Here is a 25503-nt window from a genome sequence, read left to right as displayed (position 1 = left end):
AAACACACAGAGTATGACTGTGTTGTGCCTCATGCAGGTGGATGACTCAGTGGTGGCCCAGAACATGCATGAGACCCTACTGGAAGCCATGAAAGCCCTGAGCGAGGAGTTCCGCCAACGCAGCAAGTCACAGTCCAATTCTGGGCCAGGTGGGGGAGCCACCGCCTCCAACCCCATCAGCGTCCCCTCGCGACGCCACCACCCCAACCCGCCCCCCAGCCAGGTGGGCTTCACCCGTAGGCCTCGCACCGAGCCGCCCGGAGGGACTGGAACTGGCGGCAACAGCGCCAACGCATCACCCACCCCCCGCCACAGTTTCCCCAGGTCAGGCACAGCCAGCGACGGGGGTAAAGGAGAAGAAGGCGTGGGGGGAGCGTGTGGAGGTGTAGGTCAGAGTTCCAGTCCTACCACCAATGGGTCATCCTCCACTACGCCCATCCTCAGGTCCAAGTTGGCCCGTTCTGCCTCCACCCCAACCAAGAACAACTCCCTGAGCCTGATGCGCTCCGTCTCCACCCCAGCCCCCTCCCCGGCTCCAAGCTTGTCCTCCAGCTCCAGCCACGGCTCTGAGTTTGGGGTAGTGGTGGCTGCAACCGGAGGAGGTGGAGGAGCAGCAGGGACCGGTGCCTACAGCCGCCTCCCCTCCCACAACGCCTCCGTGTCGGGCTCCCCCAGCGATTATGGCTCCTCGGATGAGTACGGCTCCAGCCCTGGGGAGCACTCTGCCCCCTCCCCCAACATGCCTGGAGGGTCAGCCAGGTCAGGTCGTTATCAATCCCTGGACGACGACGCTGCTAACTACATCCTAATGGGCCAGCGTGGTGGTGGTGGAGCTCCAACATCTGGCTCTCTGCCTGCTGGAGCATCCAGCTCAGCCCCTTCCCACCAGCCCCAGACCAGGAGGGTCCTGCGGCGCTCCTCTAGCCGGGAATGTGAAGCCGAGAGGCGGTTGCTGAGCAAGCGGGCGTCCCTGCCTCCCATGGCCCTGGAGCGCATGGCCCCGCGACCCCACAGGGGGGAGGAGGAGCAGGATGAAGACGCGGCGGACTACGCCATCATGTCCCGCAGCACCAGCGGGGATTCCTTCACCACCTGCGTCTCCTCACAAAGAGACTCTGAGATGAGCCCCGGTGGAGGGGGGGGAGGAGGGGGATACCTGGACGTGGCTGTAGAGTTGGTTGGTAGTGGAGGTATAGTGCGGGATAACGGCTATATGTCCATGCTACCGGGAGGAGTTACCCAACCTCCAGTCTCCCTCACCCACTCGCTTTCCGTCTCCGTCGCCGACTCGGAGTCCAAGCCAGCGGATGACTACATGGCCATGACGCCTAACAACAGCGTGTCCCCCCCTCAGCAGATCCGGCCCCCTCCTAGCTCCGGCGACGGCTACATGATGATGTCACCCAACAGCAGCTGCTCTCCGGACCAGCGTGGCTGCCTGGGAGGTGTGACCTGGGTGGACAGCAGTAGCGCCGACAGCCGGGCAGGCAGCGACTACATGAACATGTCCCCCATCAGCATCCGCTCGGCCAACAGCAGCCCCCCTCCCCCCGAGCAACCCCCTCAGACAGACCACCACCCCTCACTGCAGGCCCCCAAGATGGTCTACTCCTACTACTCACTGCCCCGCTCCTACAAACACACGCCACCTGGTGGACACTTTGAGGACGGTCCCGGCCGAGGCAGGAGGCCCAGTGGGAGCAGTGATGTGAGAGGAGTTGGCAGGGCGGTGGTGGTTCGTCAGGACCCCAATTTGGGTGCAGTCCAAGGTCGCCACCTGTCCCTCTCCTCGTCCTCATACTCCTCTAGCTCTGCCAGCAGTGAGAGCCTAGGGGAGAACGAGGACAGGGCTCTCCAGGGAGCAGGGTCCTCAGGTGGGGGAGCTCACTCTAAAGACATGGGGCTCCTCCAGCAGAGACGGGCAGCCCCCAAGCAGGGCCAGCAGGGGGGACCCAGGACCCGGCCTGTCAGCCTGTTTGTGGACGTGTCCAAAGCCAACACCCTCCCCAGGGTCCGTGAGAACCCCCTCCCCCCGGAGCCCAAGAGCCCAGGGGAGTACGTCAGCATTGAATTCAAGGGTGACAAAAGCACCAGAGGAGGGCCAGGAGGTGGGGGAGGGAGGGGACTCAGACATGGGATGTCCCTGCCTCACGGCTCCAGCCTGCGCCCTTCACACCGGCCCGCCTCTTGCCTGGGGGGGTTCCTGCCCCTCTCCCGAAGCCCCTCCACCCCCCAGACCCCCCTCACGCCCCTCACCCCTCCATCCGCCTCAGAATATGTCAACATGGACCTGCGGCCCTCACCGTCCCCCTCTCCCCTCTCCCTGACACCACTGAGCTTCCCCTCCTTCCCCACCCCACTAACGCCCCCTCCAATGATCCTGGTCCCCAAGGCCCGCGACGAGTACAGGGTGGCCCTTCAGCAGCAAGGTGGGCCAGAGGGTGCTGAAGCGGGGCCCAGGACAAACAGACAGACTACCCATGTAGTGGTGACTCAATCAGAGTCCCCTACCTCCTGCGGGGACTATACAGAGATGGCCTTCAGCCTGAAAAACAACAACGTCCCCAGCTCCACGTCCAACAACACCTTCCCCAAAGCCCCCTCCCCAGCCAGGCCCGATCCCCCAGTCCCTGTCGTCACCCTGGGCCTGGACTTCCCCCTGCCTAAACCTGGGCCCAACGCGGACCACGGGGCTAAAGTGATCCGGGCCGACCCCCAGGGCCGCAGGCGCCACTGCTCCGAAACCTTCCTCGCCCCCCCCCCTCTCCCTCCCCCCTCCTCCAACTCCTCCTCTGCTGCCTCTCTCTTCCCGGAGCAAGCCCAGGCCGTGGTTCGCCGGCTTGGGTTTGAGGGCATGCTGTGGGGGAATGGAGTGTCGGCCGAGCATCTCCCCTCGCAGTTCCTCCACCCTGGGCCTGGCCTACCCGCTGCCCAGGCTTTGTCCATGGAGCAAGGCCTTAACTACATAGACTTGGACTTGGCCAACAAAGAGAACCTTCATTCAGCCTTAGACGGGTCCTCAACCGTACAGGCTATCCCCCCTCGCCTCTACTCGTCCGTACTGAATGGGGGGGGTGGAGTGGGGGTGTCCGGGGCGGGCATCGGGGGCAGTGGAGGCTCCAACCTCAACACCTATGCCAGCATTGACTTCTACAAGTCAGAAGAGCTGCGGACACATCCGAACGGAAACAAAGACGGTACAGGTGAGAGTTCATTTCTACTCCTTTTGCCATATTTGGGGGGGAAGTCTAAATGTCCTCGCTCTGTGATGTTTTGTGTACAGCTTTGGTTTCTCTCCTGCTTCTCTTCCTATTCCACCCCTCTCTTTCTCTCACTCTATCTCTCTCTCTCTCCCCCCTCCATTTCTGTCTCCTGCTGCTACTGTCTACATTTTTCAGATGAAACGGTGGCATTTTAGATTCTGTCCATATATGCTTATATGCAGGCCCACCTGGTGCTGGATTACCCAGCAGTCACCACAAGCACACACACACACACCAATCAGGTCTTTGTTACTGTCTATTTACGCCTAAATTAGAAGAGATATGGTGAGTATGCTATCTTTAGCTAAGTACATATGGTTTTTATCTTAGTACATATTTATGCAAGTTTATTAGCAGGAAATGGCTTCAAAATAGAAATGTGGAAAAAAGTAAATAGTTGGACTCAATATCGCCAGCTGACATGTAGCTTATAACTCCTATCCTAGCCTTGCACCTAGCTCAATTTCTGACAAACATGTTCTCTGAGGAGGAGACAAACGTTCTCTGAGCAAAGCCATTCTCTTCCCTGACTTAGCCAGAATTGGCTCATTAGAGAAGTCTGTCTGCTATTTAAATAGACCCCAGTTAAACCCTGAGTGGGGATTTATAAACCAGATTGGGTAGTGAAGTGCTGAGTCGCACTAGCTAGCTAGCTTTCAAACAGTGGGGCCTTTATGGAGAACGTTACCACCGTTAGCTAGCCTCCACAGTGGGTATTTTGGGGAAATCTCTGGCTGTGCGTGTTAGCATGGTCGCGTCAGCGAGGCAGAGTGGGGCAGAATGTTACACGTTGGCTGGGAATGTTGAGAGGGGGCCAGTGTTTCACTACCGCAAACTGCTCCCAAATCAAATGCCTCTGTACAGTGTCCCCTCCTCCCTTCATCCCTCCAGTCTATTCTGCCGCCCCCTTTTTCTTCCTCCAATAAATGACCCTTTTGTTCGGGTGTTTCTGCCGTGGGGTCTCTCTCTAACTTACACCCTCCTGTCTTTCTCCTCTCTCGCTCTCTAGCTCTCTCTCTCTAACTCTTTCTTTCCTCTCACTGTCTCTTTCTTTTGCTTCTTTCCCCACCATCTCTCTCTCTCCCTCTTTTTTCACTGTCTCGCTCCATCCCAGAACGATGAGTCCCCCTCTTATTGAGAAGAGAGGAAAGAAACTAGGATAGAGAGAATTAATGAAAGAGAGAGAGATAGAATGAGAGGGAGTGTGGAGTACCCAAAAGTACAGATTGATCCTTGGACTACGGTGCGGTTTGGAAGCAATGAATCGTTTCGTCTGTGCATTTATTTAGGCCTAAAAATGTTTGGTCAACTAACTCCATGGTAATTGTGGCGATTTTTTTTATGGCAGGCTCGTGTGTGAGATGCAAACTAGTCACTTTTCGGCGCAATTCCCCATTTTGAATCCAAAATAGGTGATTTGTGTAGATCCGATGAGAAAAGTGGGGGGGGGGGGGGGGGGGTTGGATCACTACTTGCTGTAACGAACGAGTGATGCGCAATACTGGCTGTATCCAAGGCTCAGCCAATCGTTCACATAACAACAGAATGCAACATGCATTGGTTCGAATCCAGGCTGTATCACATCCGGCCGTGATTGGGAGTCCCATAGGGCGGCGCACAATTGGCCCAGCATCGTCCAGGTTTGGCCAGCGTATGCCGTCATTGTAAATAAGATTTTGTTCTTAACTGGCTTGCCTAGTTTAGATAAAAGGTAAAAATTAAAAAAGCATGCGACTGAAGAGAGAAGAGACAACCAGTTTTCTAGTTACAGCATCAGCACATGCTTTTGCATCAGCACAGCACAGCTGGGAGTGAAAAGGCAGTTTGCCAGTTACAGCAGTGCGTCCCCTGAACGATAACGAAGAGGTAGGTGAGAAGCCTGACCACGGAGACAGGGGTGAGAAAGTGATGAAGCCTACTTAATGAGCTGTAACCGAAAAACAACTGGCATTTAGAAAGTTTGAGGTGAGGGAGAAAGTATTGTTAGCATTGTTAAGTATCTTGCTAGCTGGATCGAATTCTCTGTTAGCTAGCCAGAGAAATGTTGAACAACATTAGCCAACTTAACTGATCAAATTATTGAGTTTATGGTGTGATAATTTGCTGGCTAACAAAGTCAGATAGCTAACGTTAGCTAGCTACGTTACAACATCAGATGAGCTAACGTTAGTAACCTCACCAATTCGCTATAATATTAACTGGTATACGACTGCTTGCCATTCCTTAAGTTATAACGTGTTAGTTGCTTACTGGACCCTGGCAATCTATGTGAAATGTTAACTAGTTAGTAGTTATTTCATTAGCTAGTTATCTGTGAACCAATGTTTTCCCTCTACAGTATGTGGTTAATTTTCAGAATGAGAGAATTAGGTGAAAATGAGACGTTGCTTGTTAAGCAAGTGGATTCGAGCATCAAGTGTAGCTGGAGCTGGGCCTGGCTCAGGCTTAGATGCCACTATAGAGGAGAAAAGAACACCACACACTTTCCCTCTCAATATAGTGGATAAAAAGGGGTATGCCAGGTGTACTCTCTGCCTGAAAGAGATCAATTATGCCAACAAAGGGTCTCATGCTCTGCTGGCACATTGTAGAACAGGCAGAAAGTGTACAATGTAATAATGTGCAGTGTAGCCCAAAGATATTGCTTTTATTGTGTTGAATTTGACAGTAACTGTGAGGGATTATTACATTTTTTTACTCAGTGAATGTTATTTTTGCACACATGTACAGTCTTTGGTAGCGGGCCGTGTCGGTGGCACTATATTGTCCTCAAAGCGCAAAGAAGTTGTTTCATTTGTCTGGGAGCAAGACGTCCTTGATTGTCAGAAGACCCTGCCACATATGTCTAGTGTTTGAGCCGTTGAATTGCGACTCCACTTTGTCTCTATACTGACGCTTTGCTTGTTTGATTACCTTACGGAGGGAATAACTACACTGTTTGTATTCGGTCATGTTTCCAGTCGCCTTGCCATGATTAAATGCGGTGGTACGTGCTTTCAGTTTTGCGCGAATGCTGCCATCAATCCCCGGTTTCTGGTTAGGGTAGGTTTTAATAGTCTTTGTGAGTACATCATCTCCTATACACTTCCTTATAAACCCGCTCACCGAGTCAGCGTACACGTCAATGTTATTGTCTGAGGCTACCCGGAACATATCCCAGTCCACGCGATCAAAACAACAATCGTGAAGCGTGGAATCCGATTTGTCAGACCAGCGTTGGATAGACCTAAGCATGGGCGCTTCCTGTTTTTAGTTTCTGCCTATAGGAGGGGAGCAACAAGATAGAATCATGGTCAAATTTGACCGTTTCGGGTGGCCGGTGATCGAGTGTGTTACTCGCTTGTGTACTGCAATCGATATGCTGATAGAATTTAGGTAGCCTTGTTCTCAGATTAGCTTTGTTAAAATCTCCAGCTACAATACATGCAGCCTCATGATATATGGTTTCCAGTTTGCATAAAGTCCAGTGAAGTTTCTTGATGGCTGTCTTGGTATCCGCTTGCGGGGGGATATACAGTTGAAGTTGGAAGTTTACATACCCCTTAGCCAAAAACATTTAAACTCCGTTTTTCACAATTCCTGACATTTAATCCAAGTAAAAATTCCCTGTCTTAGGTCAGTTAGGAACACCACTTTATTTTAAGAATGTGAAATGTCAGAATAATAGTAGAGAGAATGATTTATTTCAGCTTTTAATTCTTTCATCACATTCCCAGTGGGTCAGAAGTTTACATACACTCAATTAGTATTTTGTAGCATTGCCTTTAAATTGTTTAACTTGGGTCAAACGTTTATGGTAGCCTTCCACAAGCTTCCCACAATAAGTTGGGTGAATTTTGTCCCATTCCTCCTGACAGAGCTGGTGTAACTGAGTCAGGTTTGTAGGCCTCCTTGCTCGCACATGCTTTTTCAGTTCTGCCAACAAATGTTCTATGGGATTGAGGTCAGGGCTTTGTGATGGCCACTCCAATACCTTGACTTTGCTGTCCTTAAGCCATTTTGCCACAACTTTGGAAGTATGCTTGGGGTTATTGTCCATTTGGAAGACCCATTTGCAACCAAGCTTTAACTTCCTGACTGATGTCAGAAAATATATCCACATAATTTTCCTTCCTCACGATGCCATCTATTTTGTGAAGTGCATCAGTCCCACCTGCAGCAAATCACCCCCACAACATGATGCTGCCTCCCTCGTGCTTCACGGTTGGATTGGTGTTCTTCAGCTTGCAAGCCTCCCCCTTTTTCCTCCAAACATAACGATGGACATTATGACCAAACAGTTCTAATTTTGTTTCATCAGACCAGAGGACATTTCTCCAGAAAGTATGATCTTTGTCCCCATGTGCAGTTGCAAACCGTAGTCTGGCTTTTTTATGGCGGTTTTGTAGCAGTGGCTTCTTCCTTGCTGAGCAGCCTCTCAGGTTTTGTCGGTATAGGACTCGTTTTACTGTGGATATAGATGCTTTTGTACCTGTTTCCTCCAGCATCTTCACAAGGTCCTTTGCTGCAGTTCTGGGATTGATTTGCACTTTTCGCACCAAAGTACGTTCATCTCTAGGAGACAGAACGCGTCTCCTTCCTGAGCGGTATGACGGCTGCATGGTCCCATGGTGTTTATACTTGCGTACTATTGTTTGTACAGATGAACGTGGTACCTTCAGGCGTTTGGAAATTGCTCCCAAGGATGAACCAGACTTGTGGAGGTCTACAGTTTTTTTTTTGAGGTCTTGGCTGATTTCTTTTGATTTCCCCATGATGTCAAGCAAAGAGGCACTGAGTTTGAAGGTAGGCCTTGAAATGCTTCCACAGGTACACCTACAATTGACTCAAATTATGTCAATTAGCCTATCAGAAGCTTCTAAAGCCGTAACATAATTTTCTGGAATTTTCCAAGCTGTTTAAAGGCACAGTCAACTTAGTGTATGTAAACTTCTGACCCACTGGAATTCTGATACAGTGAAATAATCTGTCTGTAAACAATTGTTGGGAAAATTACTTGTGTCATACACAAAGTAGATGTCCTAACCGACTTTCCAAAACTATAGTTTGTTAACAAGAAATTTGTGGAGTGGTTGAAAAACTGAGTTTTAATGTAAACTTCTGACTTCAACTGTACATGGCTATGACGATAACCGAGGAGTTCTCTTGGGAGATCATGTTTGAGGAATTCTAGGTCAGGTGAACAAAAGGACTTGAGTTCTTGTACAATTACACAATGAGTCTTTAATCATGAAAGTGTGTGTGTGTGTGTGTGTGTGTGTGTGTGTGTGTGTGTGTGTGTGTGTGTGTGTGTGTGTGTGTGTGTGTGTGTGTGTGTGTGTGTGTGTGTGTGTGTGTGTGTGTGTGTGGTATGTATGCTATTAGTACAGCCTCAAGAGTTCATTGAGTCCATGGGAGCACTTCCCAAACTTTAACAGCACATGACTGCAAATTGACACTAGAAAATGAGAGGAGGAGACCCCACTTTGAAAAATGATATTCCCGAGTTACCGCTGGGTGTTCGCAACACATAACAACATGAATGTGCATCCTAATAGTCGTTGAAACTAAGAAAGTTGTATTCTATAACCATTTGAAGAGATCACAGATTTTCTCAGGGGACCCCATTTCAACTTTTGGTGACCCCACATGGGGTTCCGACCCCAGATTTGGGAACCACTGATCTAGAGTGTGATCATTTTATGTGTTATTTAATGGGAGCTCGTACTGTAAATGATTTTAGATGACAACTGCACACGTGTCCCTTCCTGAAGCAAACAACCGTGTGGTTCCACCTCATGTCTGTGTGTTTCAACTACAGCACTTGGAGAGAGGTTATTTCAAACTGAGTTGGATGGATGGAATGAGTGCATGTGTTTACCAAGGAGTGAATCACGTTTTTTCCCCCCCCTAAAAAGTCTGATGATGGAAATCAAATCACCCTGTAGCCATGCCAACATGTTCCAGTAAGACCTGACTCTGTTAACCTTCTCATCACAATGTCGCTACTTGCCCCTCTATCCTTGCTCATTTGAAATAAACTACCAATGCTAAACCGACATCTAGCCTCTGCCCACTGTGAGTTGCCCCCAACCACTGACACAGGATCTGATACTTTTCCTTTTTCACCTTTTTCATTTCAATAAATCATATTTTATCTCCCTAGAGAGGTGGCACAAAAACTCAGACTAGTGAGACACAAAACAGTGCAAGAAATTAGGTAAAACAGTGCAAGAAATAAGGTCACTGCCCATTTGGTCTAGCCGGTATACATGCCAGTAGCATGTCGCTGCCCAGTAACACTCTGTAACGCTACTCTGCTTCCTGGCAAGCCTGAGGGCGACATGGCATGTTGGCACCTCCTGAAAGCCCCATGCCACGTGTGGAATTCCTGCTTGTTCGGGACACACACACAGAGGTACACACACACACACAGGGGTACACACACACACACACACACACACACACACACACACAAAGGGGTACACACACTTGGGAGGGGAACAATAAGAACCATTTACCCAAATCTAACTCTCTCTCCCTCACCCTCTCTCTCACACACACACTCTCTCTCACTCACTCACTCACTCACTCACTCACTCACTCACTCACTCACACAGAGAGAGAGAGATCTGGCCTCGCCTCACTGTGCTGTGGTGGCTGCTCATCCTGTGGTAAGTGCCTCAAGAGATGTGAGGGATAGAGGGAAGTTGAGCCGAGGTAGTTTAAAAGTATTTAATCCATCTCCCCCTCCCTCTGCACCCCCCACCAGAAAGAATGGCTCTCCTTGTTGTTGGAGTTATAATAGATCTGCCACCCAGTACACACACACCCTCTCTCTCGTTCTCTCTCTCTCATACACACACACATAGTGCCCTGACCGTCACCAGCGGAGTTCCATTTAGAGACAGTTTTACATAACAGGACTAGCCCATGGTTCCCCTGGATTACAGGACAGAATACTCAGACTAACAGACTGAACAAGTCTACTCTGTCATTTAATCCCTGACCTGTAACCATAGCGATGCTTATTTATATGCTCACAGTATTTTAACTCTCCTTTTGGACTTGTTGTATGATGACTGCCATCAGTGCACAGCATGTGTACTGCGTTTGGTATAAAAAAATACCCTACTTTTTTACATAGTAGTGTAAGACTTGCAGACTACAGCATCTGACTAGATATGACATTCTGTACAGTTAGTCATACAATTAGTTGCCCCTTGGTGACATTTTGACACTAAAAATATACAGAGATGTTACCAATACTCAACGTGACACAATTCAAAAAGTATTTCCGAAACGGTCAAATAAAGTGTTACGGGAGGTTTTGAATATTGTGCAGCTCGCCTATTGAATCACATGCATCCCTCACTGCCTTCTCACGGATCATACCGAAACAGAGGTTGTTATGCTATGATTGCTGCTACAGATATTGCGTGACACGATCCGTCTTGATAACGGCTCCACATTCTTCCACTGTCAAATGTTAGGCTAGTTTCTCTAATTTAGTGCATGCGTTCACATGTAGAATCTGGATTCGACTGTACTTTTCTTTTCTATTTCTAAGGCCATCATTTCCATGTCTATAGCCATGTGAGTGAAGTCTGGTCCTGGAGGTCCTTGGGGACCAGATCCAGTGGTTGTTACTGGCTCAGAAACGGTTCAAGTCAACAGACGAGAGATGGAGATTCGACTATGTTTGTAATCCTCTGTCTAGTTCTACCCATTTATATCCCGCTGTGATCTACTGTAATGTATTCTTCCCCATGTGCCAGGCCTGTACACCACGCTCGACAGCCCACCGCAGATTATACACAGCCTATATTGGGTAAAATGTGAGCTCTGTTATGGATTTACCTCTAATCTAGATATAGAACTGATTACTATTGGCAGTGTTGCAGTTCTCTTAAAACAATGAATGTCCTAATCGTGTCTATGGCAGAATTGGCCTGGAAGTTCCACTGTTTTATAAATGTAAAATACAATATAAATACATTATATAGTCACTATATATTTCTAATGTAGCGGAACCGAACCCAGCTCAACCTCTTCCTGTTTTTAGTCATGTGTTGTTTCCTGTTAGGGCTTGTACATCTGTCCTATTGCCATCTACAAATGATACTGGATATTGCTTTCCACAACTCAGTAGCTACAGCACTCTACTCAACCACTGATCTCACGGTACAGATACGATTGTTACAGTCTTGTATGAAACCATGTCAAGGATCTTTTTTTTTCTTTTTTTTTTTAAGTTCCCGTGTTGGTCTGAGTCTCTTGTAACGTACACGGTTGTGTGCATCCCTAATGGCATCCTATTCCCTATGTGCTCTGGTAAAAAGTAGTGTACTATATAGGGCAGGTATTCCCAAACTCTGGAACTCACAATGCCGTTGTGGGATCGCCAAATAAAAATGTGGTTCACTTTTTTTATTTTTTATTATAATACATTTTCAAACAGTCCATTTATATTTTCCAACGGGGCTGTACATTTGGGTGATGTTTTTTTCTCGCCTGAATAATCTCATTTCACTGCCAAAAATAAAATGAAACCGTCTAGTGTTCAGCGAAATAACAACACAATGTTAAATACAGATAGCCTCGTCAAATAATTAACATCCAATCACATTAACCGTTACTCTCTCACGTGAATTCCACTAACGGTCGGTATGTAGCCAAAGTAGCTGCGGCTCACGTTGGTATCTGTACTGATGGCGCAAAGCCATGACAGGGAGACGTACACCTCAGCATCCACCGAGAGCCTCTTGCTGCCAAGGGAATGCCTGACAGCTTGAAAGACGTTTTGGACACTACAGTGAAAATGGTTAACTTTGTTAAAGCAAGGCCCCTGAACTCTCGTGCATTTTCTGCACTATGCAATGATATGGGCAGCGACCATGTAACGCTTTTACAACATACAGAAGTGCGCTGGTTATCAAGGGGCAAAGTATTGACACGTTTTTTTAAATTGAGAGACGAGCTTAACGTTTTCTTTACTGACCATAATTTTCACTTGTCTGATCGCTTGCATGATGACGAGTTTCTTACACGACTGGCCTATCTGGGTGATGTTTTTTCCTCGTCTGAATCTAGGATTACAGGGACTCTCCGCAACTATATTCAATGTGCGGGACAAAATTGAGGCTATGATTAAGAAGTTGGAGCTCTTCGCTGTCTGCATTAACAAGGACAACACACAGGTCTTTCCATCATTGTATGATGTTTTGTGTGCAAATGAACCCAAGTTTACGGACAATGTCGAATGTGATATAGCAAAGCACCTGAGTGAGTTGGGTGCGCAATTACGCAGGTACTTTACCGAAATGGATGCCACAAACAACTGGATTCGTTATCCCTTTCATGCCCTGCCTCCAGTCCACTTACCGATATCTGAACAAGAGCGCCTCATCGAAATTGCAACAAGCAGTTCTGTGAAAATGTAATTTAATAAGAAGCCACTGCCAGATTTCTGGATTGGACTGCGCTCAGAGTATCCTACCTTGGCAAATCGCACTGTTAAGACGCTGATGCCCTTTGCAACCACATACCTATGTGAGAGTGGATTCTCGCCCCTCACTAGCATGAAAACTAAATACAGGCATAGACTGTGTGGAAAATGATTTAAGACTGAGACTCTCTCCATTACAACCCAGAGTTATGCAGAGTTATGTGAATCCTTTCAAGCACACCCTTCTCATTAACCTGTGGTGAGTCATTCCAAATTTTCGATTAACAAATAAAGTTTTATATGTTAGATGGCTAAATAAAGAGCAAAATTATTGATTATTATTTGTGCCCTGGTCCTATAAGAGCTCTATGTCACTTCCCACGAGCCGGGTTGTGATTAAAAACTCACACTCATTCTAATGTTTAATAAATGTATTGTATAGTGTTTGTGGCAGGCTTACAATGATGTCAAAAAACAACATTTGAGAGTGCGCTGACCCTGGTGCTAGAGGGGGTACGCAGCTGGAGGTTGAATGTTTGAAGGGGTACGGGACTATCAAATGTTGGGGAACCACTGATATAGGGAATATGATTCAATTTGGAACGCAGTAGTGTTTGGGTGAGCACCACATTCCATTTAGTGACATCATCTCACTAGTTCTCTCATTACACCACATTGTCATGAAGTCATGAATCCAGTTGAATGTTAGTGAAGTAGCTCAATGTACCCCTACATGGGTGGACCACAACCCAAACCAACATCCCTGGGAGTGGGTGATCTAACCACACACACAGCAACAGTCAGCAAAACGTAATGCGGTGCTGCACCTTTCAACATCAGGGCACCATACGGTCCCAGTCCACACTGGAACACAACACAGCATAGGCAGGGGAGGTTTACCACACACACACACACACTGGAACATGAGGGAGGTTTACCACACACACACACTGGAACATGAGGGAGGTTTATCACACACACACACACACACACACACACACACACACACACACTCAGAGGTTTTTATCATAGAGCTCAACAGAGTGGATCTTTCCACTATACTGTTGAGAGTGATGTGAGACAGCAAAGCACACGGGCCAGCAGAACGGGACAAGTAAAACCAGAAATGACATGTTTGACAAGTTTACCAGTGTAAATTATGTAAGAGAGTGTGCGTGTGCACATTTATGTCCTTTAAAGTCCACCTGCTCGTGTGTGTTGCGTCTGTCCCTGAAGTACTGGCTTGCGCGGCCTAATCTCCCATTGACTAATCTCAGAGGGAGAGAGGCCGACGCAGCTACCCTAAATGTAGTAATAACCACTTGTTTCATCATATGCATAATATAATATTCACCATAATATTTCTTGTCAGTTGTATTCTATAATGTTCTGCAATCTTTCTGCTCCATTCTATTCCCCCCCCTGTTGTAATATTCTAGGTCAGTGGTTGATATTGATGGAATTCGAAAGCCTTTTTATTGCCTGTTGTGGACAGTCAACAGTGTTAGCTTTAGTACACAGGCTGGAGAATGGAGCGCTACACATGTCATGGTGATACTCCGACTCAGAAGTTGCACAGGAACAAATATTGAGAGAGAACGAGGGAGAGGAAAAGAAAAAGAGGGAAGGAGAAAGAAAGAAAGGAGGGAGGGAGGGAGGGAGAGAAGGGGAGGGAGGGAGAGAGAGAGAGAGTGGTTTTCTTGGAATTTTTGCCCGCAGGAGTGGAAGTGTGTTTAGTTTAGCGCTGTTTCCTTAGCAATACAAATGAAAGAAGTACAAATAAAGTCTCTCACTCTGTCCTGCTCTTTATCTCTCCATTTAGTCATTTAGCAAACACTCTTATCCAGAGCGACTTACAGGAGCAATTAGGGTTAAGTGCCTTACTCAAGGGCACATCAACAGATTTTTAACCTAGTTGGATTTGAACCCGGCGACCTTTCAGTAACTGGCTCAACGCTCGTAACCACTAGGCTACCTACCACACGGCCCGTCCACCCTTTCTTTCATTCTGTCTCTGTCTCACCTTCTCTCCTCCATTCTCTCTCTCTCTCTCTGCCACTCTGCCACTCTATCAGTTAACTCTCCATGTTATCCTATCAGTCTCACCCCCTTATCTCTCCTTTTCTCACTCCACTCTGTCCAATCTCTTCGAACCATCTCCCATCTTCCCATTTGTTTATCTCCTCAGTTCTGTTCTGCAAGCACACACGTACACACACATGGTGGGAGGTTGCTGATGGTGCTGGGAAATTGTGTGTGTGAGTGTGACCTTGTTGTTCATGAAGGTCATGGTGAAAGACCTGACTAGCTTCATTACTATGCTCAAGAGAAGGGCAAGGGGGGAGAAAAGAGGAGGAGAGAGAGATATGGGGTGATAAGGAGAGCGCAGTGTCACAATAGACCTGTGCTTTTGTGTGTATTGTATGTCTGGGCGGATGTATACGGATATCTGGGTGTGTGAATTGGTTGAGTAAATGCAGTAGGCCGCTCTCTTGTTAAGGTCCCGTGTCAGTGTCCTATGGTAACACACCCAGTCCCATCCCTAAGTACACTAGTATATGACGTAAGGCTGGGAATTGCCAGGGACCTCACAATGCGATATTATCACGATACCTATGCAGTGTTTCCCCAAGGATTTTACACATTTTGTCATGGGGCTCAGATAAAAATTGCAGCTTCAAAGTTAATTTCCTGCAGTTCTGCACATTTTGCCATGGGGCTGAGTGAACATTTTCAGTTTTAAAGCAAATTTGTGTCAATTAAACACTTTTTTCCAAGTCTAATGCCTTGCTTGTTCTCATGCCATCTGAGTGACTCAAACATTTAAAACAAAATCAATGGGAGCCCCATGCCATGTATTTTGAATTTAGTCTTGTTTTTATTGAGGTGATTGTTAGTTTTCAAAGATGATCTTATTAAAAAATATATTGCTCCATTATATTTTCTACATATTTTATGTCTGGTTTTAGTCATTTAAGTTCACACTGAAAACATTTTACCTTCCTGAAACTTCTGCTGCAGAAGGAAAAGAGAGAGGCATAAGAGAAGTAGTTTTGATCAGTCATGGAAATAAAAGTGCTGAAAACAAATTGTCTCACTATTTAAAAAGACGGAGAAGCAGCTATGAAGTAAAATTACTGTAGTTTTGGTGCAGGTACAGCCGACTAGCGCAAAAATAATAGAGATATTGTAAAAAATAATATTGCGATCTAAACTCAGCAAAAAAAAAAAAAGGACCCTGTCTTTCAAAGATCATTCGTAAAAATCTAAATAACTTCACAGATCTTCATTGTAAAGGGTTTAAACACACTTTCCCATGCTTGTTCAATGAACCATAAACAATTAATGAACATACACCTGTGGAACGGTCGTTAAGACACTAACAGACGGTAGGCAATTAAGGTCACAGTTATGAAAACTTAGGACACTAAAGAGGCCTTTCTAATGACTCTGAAAAACACCAAAAGAAAGATGCCCAGGGTCCCTGCTCATCTGCGTGAACGTGCCTTAGGCATGCTGCAAGGAGGCATGAGGACTGCAGATGTGGGCAAGGCAATAAATTGCAATGTCCGTACTGTGAGATGCCTAAGACAGCGCTACAGGGAGACAGGACGGACAGCTGATTGTCCTCATAGTGGCAGACCACGTGTAACAACACCTGCACAGGATCGGTACATCTGAACATCACACCTGCGGGACAGCTACAGGATGGCAACAACAACGACCCGAGTCACACCAGGAACGCACAATCCCTCCATCAGTGCTCAGACTGTCCGCAATAGGCTGAGAGAGGCTGGACTAAGGGCTTGTAGGCCTGTTGTAAGGCAGGTCCTCACCAGACATCACCGGCAACAATATCGTCTATGGGCACAAACCCACCGTCGCTGGACCAGACAGGACTGGCAAAAAGTGCTCTTCACTGACGAGTTGCGGTTTTGTCTCACCAGGGGTGATGGTCCTGATTCGCGTTTATCATCGAAGGAATGAGCGTTACACTGAGGCCTGTACTCTGGAGCAGGATCGATTTGGAGGTGGAGGGTCCGTCATGGTCTGGGGCGGTGTGTCGCAGCATCATCAGACTGAGCTTGTTGTCATTGCAGGCAATCTCAACGCTGTGTGTTACAGGGAAGACATCCTCCTCCCTCATGTGGTACTCTTCCTGCAGGCTCATCCTAACATGACTCTCTAGCATGACAACGCCACCAGCCATACTGCTTGTTCTGTGCGTGATTTCCTGCAAGACAGGAATGTCAGTGTTCTGCCATGGCCAACGAAGAGCCCGGACCTCAATCCCATTGAGCAGACTGTTACATTTGATTTTGACCCCCCCCTTTTGTTCAGGGACACATTATTCCATTTCTGTTAGTCACATGTCTGTGGAACTTTTCAGTTTGTCTCAGTTGCTGAAAATAAACGCAGTTGACAGTGAGAGGACGTTTCTTTTTTGCTGAGTTCATATGGTAAATTATATCCTGATATATGGATTTTTTTCCCCCTCCATCACTAATATCAAGTTCACTCACTGACAGTTAAGACATTTTTCTCTGACACAGGCAGGGATGGGCAAAATTTCAAAATACAATTGCAAAATACCATGAAGATGAATGTATCAAAATAAACTACAAAACACTTTTTTGAAGTGTATTTAATTAAAATGCATTTGCAAGTAGCCGGCCGAACAGCAAGAACATTCTCAGTAATGGTAACAAACGTTTTTACTTGCTTTGGCCATGATATGTTGTTGTTTATCTAGTTCAGGTATTCCCAAACTGGGGTACACGCAATGCCGTCGGGGGTACGCCAAATAAAAATGTGATAGTTATTTTATGTTTTTTTATTTTTAGTACTTTCTTTTCACATTTTCCAACAGTAAATTTATATTTTCCAACGGGGCTATAGATTTGGGTGATTTTTTTTTTTTTGTCGCCTGAGAAGCCTCGTTTCACTGACAAAAATCAAATTAAACCATCTAGTGTTAAACGAAATAACAACCCAATGTCAAATACAGGTAGCCTAGTCAAATAATGAACATCCAATCACATTAACCGTTACTCTCTCGCGGGAAACCTTCACTCTTGCGCAGACATTTAGAAACGAAACATGACCATTTGAAAAATAAGCCACGGGAGTTTTTTGAGTGAGAATAAAGACGACTTTCGAGTAGTAAAACATGTATAAAAGCAACAGATACCATTAATAAGAAGGGGCTAGAAGAGTCTTGTATGGTGAACTATCCGAGTGGCTAGGACAGGCAAGCCCCATACTATTGTGGATGACTTTATTCTTCCTGCTGCCGCGGATATGGTTGGGACAATGCTGGGGGAAAAGGCTAAATATACAGACAATGTCTTCATCAAACAACACTGTTTAACGACGCATCAGTGACATGGCAGGAGATGATGACGAGTTTCTTACATGACTGGCCTATCTGGGTGATGTTTTTTCTCACCTGAATGATCTGAATCTAGGATTACAGGAGCTCTCCGCAACTATATTCAATGTGCGGGACAAAACTGAGGCTTTGATTAAGAAGTTGGAGCTCTTCTCTGTCTGCATTAACAAGGACAACACACAGGTCTTTCCATTATTGTATGATTTTTTGTGTGTGTAATTGAACTCAAGCTTACGGACAATGTCAAATGTGATATAGCAAAGCACCTGATTGAGCTGGGTGCGCAAATTCTCAGCTACTTTACCGAAACGGATGACACAAACAACTGGATTCGTTATCCCTTTCATGCCCTGCCTCCAGTTCACTTACCGATATCTGAACAAGAGAGCCTCATCGAAATTGCAACAAGCAGTTCTGTGAAAATGTAATTTAATCAGAAGCCACTGCCAGATTTCAGAATTGGACTGCGCTCAGAGTATCCTACCTTGGCAAATCGCACTGTTAAGACACTGATGCCCTTTGCAACCACATACCTACAGTGGGGAGAACAAGTATTTGATACACTGCCGATTTTGCAGGTTTTCCTACTTACAAAGCATGTAGAGGTCTGTAATTTTTATCATAGGTACAGTTCAACTGTGAGAGACGGAATCTAAAACAAAAATCCAGAAAATCACATTGTATGATTTTTAAGTAATTCGTTTGCATTTTATTGCATGACATAAGTATTTGATACATCAGAAAAGCAGAACTTAATATTTGGTACAGAAACCTTTGTTTGCAATTACAGAGATCATACGTTTCCTGTAGTTCTTGACCAGGTTTGCACACACTGCAGCAGGGATTTTGGCCCACTCCTCCATACAGACCTTCTCCAGATCCTTCAGGTTTCGGGGCTGTCGCTGGGCAATACGGACTTTCAGCTCCCTCCAAAGATTTTCTATTGGGTTCAGGTCTGGAGACTGGCTAGGCCACTCCAGGACCTTGAGATGCTTCTTACGGAGCCACTCCTTAGTTGCCCTGGCTGTGTGTTTTGGGTCGTTGTCATGCTGGAAGACCCAGCCACGACCCATCTTCAATGCTCTTACTGAGGGAAGGAGGTTGTTGGCCAAGATCTCGCGATACATGGCCCCATCCATCCTCCCCTCAATACGGTGCAGTCGTCCTGTCCCCTTTGCAGAAAAGCATCCCCAAAGAATGATGTTTCCACCTCCATGCTTCACGGTTGGGATGGTGTTCTTGGGGTTGTACTCATCCTTCTTCTTCCTCCAAACACGGCGAGTGGAGTTTAGACCAAAAAGCTCTAGTTTTGTCTCATCAGACCACATGACCTTCTCCCATTCCTCCTCTGGATCATCCAGATGGTCATTGGCAAACTTCAGACGGGCCTGGACATGCGCTGGCTTGAGCAGGGGGACCTTGCGTGCGCTGCAGGATTTTAATCCATGTCGGCGTAGTGTGTTACTAATGGTTTTCTTTGAGACTGTGGTCCCAGCTCTCTTCAGGTCATTGACCAGGTCCTGCCGTGTAGTTCTGGGCTGATCCCTCACCTTCCTCATGATCATTGATGCCCCACAAGGTGAGGTCTTGCATGGAGCCCCAGACCGAGGATGATTGACCGTCATCTTGAACTTCTTCCATTTTCTAATAATTTCGCCAACAGTTGTTGCCTTCTCACCAAGCTGCTTGCCTATTGTCCTGTAGCCCATCCCAGCCTTGTGCAGGTCTACAATTATATCCCTGATGTCCTTACACAGCTCTCAGGTCTTGGCCATTGTAGAGAGGTTGGAGTCTGTTTGATTGAGTGTGTGGACAGGTGTCTTTTATACAGGTAACGAGTTCAAACAGGTGCAGTTAATACAGGTAATGAGTGGAGAACAGGAGGGCTTCTTAAAGAAAAACTAACAGGTCTGTGAGAGCCGGAATTCTTACTGGTTGGTAGGTGATCAAATACTTCTGTCATGCAATAAAATGTAAATTAATTACTTAAAAATCATACAATGTGATTTTCTGGATTTTTGTTTTAGATTCCATCTCTCACAGTTGAAGTGTACCTATGATAAAAAATTACAGACCTCTACATACTTTGTAAGTAGGAAAACCTGCAAAATCGGCAGTGTATCAAATACTTGTTCTCCCCACTGTATGTGAGAGTGGATTCTCGGCCCTCACTAGCATGAAAACTAAATACAGGCACAGACTGTGTGTGGGGAAAGGATTTAAGACTGAGACTCTCTCCAATACACCCCAACATTGCAGAGTTATGTGCATCCTTTCAAGCACACCCTTCTCATTGACCTGTGGTGAGTTATTCACAATTTTAGATGAACAATTAAGGTTTTATATGTAAGATGGCTAAATAAAGAGCAAACTTATTGATTATTGTTATATTATTATTTGTGCCCTGGTCCAACATTTGAGAGTGCGCTGACCCTGGTGCTAGAGGGTGTACTCAGCTGGAGGTTGAATGTTTGAAGGGGTACGGGACTATAAAAAGTTTGTGATCCACTGATCTAGTTGAAAACACTGACTGTAAGTCACTCTGGATAAGAGTGTCTGCTAAATGACCAAAATATATATGTGAAATCAACATACCAAAATTATTACTGGTTATTATTATTATTGGCCTTGTTTTGGGGTCATGTCTAGGTGGGATACAGCTTAACCTACTTTTCCTAAACCTGCTACGAAAAGTCAATTTTGACAAAAGCTGTATCTCTTCTAGACAAAACCTTGTTTCTGGGCAGAGCTCATTAGAATAATACTCAGAATACTTTGCAGTTATCCATTTTTACACAAACATTTATATTTAGTTAATTTAGCAGACACTTATCATACCACAGTGCCATCAGACTTCTGATACCAATGTAGGGTGAAAGGGGGCCACAAAATGGTGGACCTCTATAAACAATGGCATAGAAAAGTAGTTTTGTATTTAGAAAATACAAATTACAGCTGTAGAAATTATTTTGTTACTAAGTGTGTAGTTCAGTGTAGTGTAATACAAATGACAAAATACTGAGAAGTAATTGAAATACATATTTCAAATATATAAATGTAATTAATGTAATCTCTGCGCGCACACACACACACACACACTCGTTCTCACGTCGTCTGCCAGTCTGGTTGATTCTAATAAGGAGATATAATGACTCAGTAGGCTAGTCATGTTTTGACTGCTCTTCTGCTTCATTCAAATGCTCTGGGGACACACACACACACACAGTGTTAAGGCAACATGTCACTTGGCAGTCAAACCAGTCAATGGGGCACCGGACCATGCCCAAGACAAGAGGGAGAAAGGGTGTGTGTGTTTCTCAAATCAAAGTTATTAGATGGTAATACGCTCTCTGGTTGCTGTGTTTATATACACAGTACAGTCACACACGTGTTTGGGGCTCCTCAATAAGAAAGGCTCAGACTGATCTGGAAGCCAATCAAATCACAGGAAAAAGAGATCGGCGAAAAGCCTCTCACCTAATGCCCAAAGTCCTCCGCCAGCCTCAAGTCTGCTTTCTTGGCAGTACACCCACTCTCTCCTTTTCTCTTCCTCTCTCACCACTTTTACTCTCTCTCCCTTCCTCTTCCTCCCTCCCGCTCTCTTCTTTTCTTCTTGTCATGTTCTGTGGATTAAGGAGTTCTGCCGGGTGTGTGTGTATACTAGTACAGTATATAGTTTCTTGATGGTTGTGGCCGCCTGCCAGGAACTTTGTGGATCAGTTTTACAGTAGTACAGAGCAGTGATTGTCTGCTATGGTATGGTGTGTGTGTGTTTGTGTGAGCAAGTGTGCTGTGGTGTGTGTGTTTGCTCGTAGTACAGGCTCAGGGGGTCCTTGAGTCCATGGGAGCACTTCTCTATTCACTCTCAATGACACACACCCTCTTTTATGCATTTCCTGTCTTTCTTTTTCACCCTCTCTTTGTTTTTGGCATTTTGTTTGTTTGTTTCATCTATGCTCCATCTTTCTTGCATTCTCTCCCTCTTCTCTACCACTCTCTCTGTTTTTGCATCCTCTCCTCTTGCTCGTCCTCTTGCTCCAGTCAATCTCTCTTTCTCTCTCCGTTGCACTTGTTCGCCTCGTTTCTCTCTATCTCCTCTCTTTTTATTTTTTATTTTATTTCATCTTCATTTAACCAGAACAAGTTCTCATTTACAACTGCGACCTGGCCAAGATAAAGCAAAGCAGTGCGACAAAAACAACAACACAGAGTTGCACATGGAATAAACAAACATACAGTCAATAACACGATAGAAAAATATATGTACAGTGTATGCAAATCTAGAAGAGTAGGGAGGTAGGCAATAAATAGGCCCTAGCGGCGAAAATAATTACAATTTGCATTAATACTGGAGTGATAGATGATGAATGTGCAAGTAGAGATACTGGGGTGCAAAAGAGCAAGAGGGTAAGTAATAATATTGCGATGAGGTGTGCTATTTACAGATTGGCTGTTTACAGGTACAGTGATCGGTAAGCTGCTCTGACATCTGATGCTTAACGTTAGTGAGGGAGATATGAGATTCCAGCTTCAGAGGTTTTTGCAATTCGTTCCAGTCATTGGCAGCAGAGAACTGGAAGGAAAGGCGGCCAAAGGAAGTGTTGGCTTTGGGGATGACCAGTGCAATATACCTGCTGGAGCGTGTGCTACGGGTGGGTGTTGCTATGGTGACCAGTGAGCTGAGATAAGGCGGGGCTTTACCTAGCAATGACTTATAGATGACCTGGAGCCAGTGGGTTTGGCTGCGGATATGTAGTGAGGGCCAGCCAACGAGAGCATACATGTTGCAGTGGTGGGTAGTATATGGGGCTTTGGTGATAAAACGGATGGCACTGTGATAGACTACATCCAGTTTGCTGAGTAGAGCGTTGGGTGCTATTTTGTAAATGACATCACCGAAGTCAAGGATCGGTAGGATAGTCAGTTTTACGAGGGTATGTTTGGCGGCATGAGTGAAGGAGGCTTTGTTGTGAAATAGGAAGCTGATTCTAGATTTAATTTTGGATTGGAGATGCTTAATGTGAGTCTGGAAGGAGAGTTTACAGTCTAACCAGACACCTAGGTATTTGTAGTTGTCCACATATTCTAGGTCAGAACCGTCCAGAGTAGTGATGCTAGTCAGGCGGGAGGGTGCGGGCAGCAATCGGTTGAAGAGCATGCACTTAGTTTTACTAGCATTTAAAAGCAGTTGGAGGCCACGGAAGGAGTGTTGTATGCCGTTGAAGCTCTTTTGGAGGTTTGTTAGCACAGTGTCCAAAGAAGGGCCAGATGTATACAGAATGATGTCATCTGCATAGAGGTGGATCAGAGAATCACCAGCAGCAAGAGCGACATCATTGATATATACAGAGAAAAGAGTTGGCCCGAGAATTTAACCCTGTGGCACCCCCATAGAGACTGCCAGAGGTGCTGACAACAAGCCCTCCAATTTGACACACTGAACTCTGAGAAGTAGTTGGTGAACCAGGCGAGGCAGTCATTTGAGAAGCCAAGGCTATTGAGTCTGCCGATAAGAATGTGGTGATTGACAGAGTCGAAAGCCTTGGCCAAGTCGATGAAGACGGCTCCCTTTTCCCCTTCAGTTTTGCAACACCTCCTTCGCTTACTCCTCCTGTTCTCCCGGTGTTGAGTACATCAGTACTGCTGCTAACCCCAGTGTTCTAGGAGTTACCGTCCCTAGCCCGGCCTCTCTCTCACTGGATTTGTCTGTAAAGAGCTTAGCACCGGTGGGCATTTGACAACACTGCTAATGATAATGAGAAATTCTCACACGGGGAGGGGGGAGACGTGTGTGTCACAGGCTGGGGTCAGTGCTGAGGCAGAGGGTCTCATGGGTCGGTGGGAGAGATAAGAGAAGTGTAAAGGGCACGTAGGGGTCAGGGGATATAGTGCATGTAGAAGATCAAATCAGGGTGAGAGAGGGGATGTGGTGTTAGACTGAGTTGAAGGGTCAGGTTAGTGATATTGTATCAGAGGACGACTCACTGACTGCACACATACACATCTTTGTGTAGATCTCGGCGTACACACTGATTCTCTCTCTCTCTCACACACACACACACTCTCGGAGACCCACCCCCCCCCTCAGGGCAAAGACTGGTTAAATCATGTAGAGAGGAGAACAATGTGTGCTCCAACTAGAGATAGTTGAATGATGTCATCAATGTGTCAGCGAGTGCAGGCAGAGGTAATGGACAGCGAGAGTGAAGATGTTTGTTCTGTCTCCCATTATGCTGCCTGGAAATGGTCGTTAACCTTCAAGGTTTCTGCCACTGAAACAGAAATAAAGGTCTCCTGCAGAAATGTCATGGACACTCTGAGGAGTGTGTCAGCGTGGAGGCTGTATTTTGTGTGTGACTCAATATGTTGTCACAGAAATGCCACAGAGGATAGTGTGTGTGTACCTGAAAGCGTGTATTTGTGTGCTTCTGTGTCTGCATCTCTGCGGTGCGTAAGCCTATCTTTATTGGTATGTGTACTGCTTTAATATGTGTGTTTTGTCAATTATGTACATCTGTGTCTCTGTCTCTCTACCATTCTGAACACGTCCCATCCCATTCGGTTTGTGATGCTCAGTGAGCCAGCATCAGTAATTAGCATCCGTCACACAATGTTCTCCCCACCGAAGCATGTAGGACCTAATCTTTGGTGCATTAGGCCTTATAAAAGGATTGACTCACACTCCAGGGATGGGGAGGAAATGGGCACTATACCCCCCCATTAACACTGGCTTGGTGTGTGTGTGTGTGTGTGTGTGTGTGTGGTTGGAAGGCTGGCTTGCGTCAACAAATGAGTGGAGCGAGGGATGACAGATCAGGAACCCACATGCCCTCCCTGGCTTTGTCGTTATTTTTTTCATTTCATATACATTTTTCCTTTACCTAGCCTAGTGGACTGGAGTGGTGGGGTTGGGTTGGGCGCGTGTGTCTGGTCATGGAGTGGTCACGTGTTTTCGTAGTGAGGTCAACTGCAGATAAATAGAAAAGGCTTTTAGAGTACAAATTAATATAAATCATATTACGAACCATAACACGCGTCAAGCGCCACTGCTGTGCGTCATGTCAGGGCTAATTTACATATGTAGTGGTGACTGTGCGCCCAGGAGTCGGGCAGAGTGGTAACATTTGCATTATGCATGACTGTTTGTGTTGTTGAGTGTTGTTGGTTGAAATTGTGTGTGTGTGTGTTTTGTAAAGGGAGAATGTGGTGTGTTTTTTTTGTGTGTGGTCTGTGAAACGTGTGTGTGTGTGTTGGGGGCATAACCTCCTGGGATGGTTAAAAACAGCAGCGGTGCAGTGACATGCTTTATGACTAGCTTTCACCACAGACAGCTACTGTTACCCTGCTGTCCAGCATGACCACTGGATCCTACTGCTCTCCCTTACACACACACACACACACTCAGACCTATTCCCACCCAT

General features: G+C 46.2%; 1 protein-coding gene across 1 annotated transcript in view; it reads left to right on the top strand.

The window, feature by feature from the left end:
- Window positions 1-25503, top strand: part of LOC139534544 (insulin receptor substrate 1-B-like) — an 85863-nt gene that overhangs the window by 45592 nt on the left and 14768 nt on the right. Inside the window, exon 3 of the mRNA XM_071333748.1 lies at window positions 38-3203. Coding sequence (XP_071189849.1) covers window positions 38-3203 — 3166 coding nt within the window. The remainder of the gene's footprint in view (window positions 1-37; window positions 3204-25503) is intronic.

The sequence above is a fragment of the Salvelinus alpinus genome, chromosome 11 (genome assembly GCF_045679555.1).
Source record: "Salvelinus alpinus chromosome 11, SLU_Salpinus.1, whole genome shotgun sequence".
Lineage (NCBI taxonomy): Eukaryota > Metazoa > Chordata > Actinopteri > Salmoniformes > Salmonidae > Salvelinus > Salvelinus alpinus.
The sequence above is the reverse complement of the archived record's forward strand: the minus strand, read 5'-3'. Positions and strand labels throughout refer to the sequence as shown.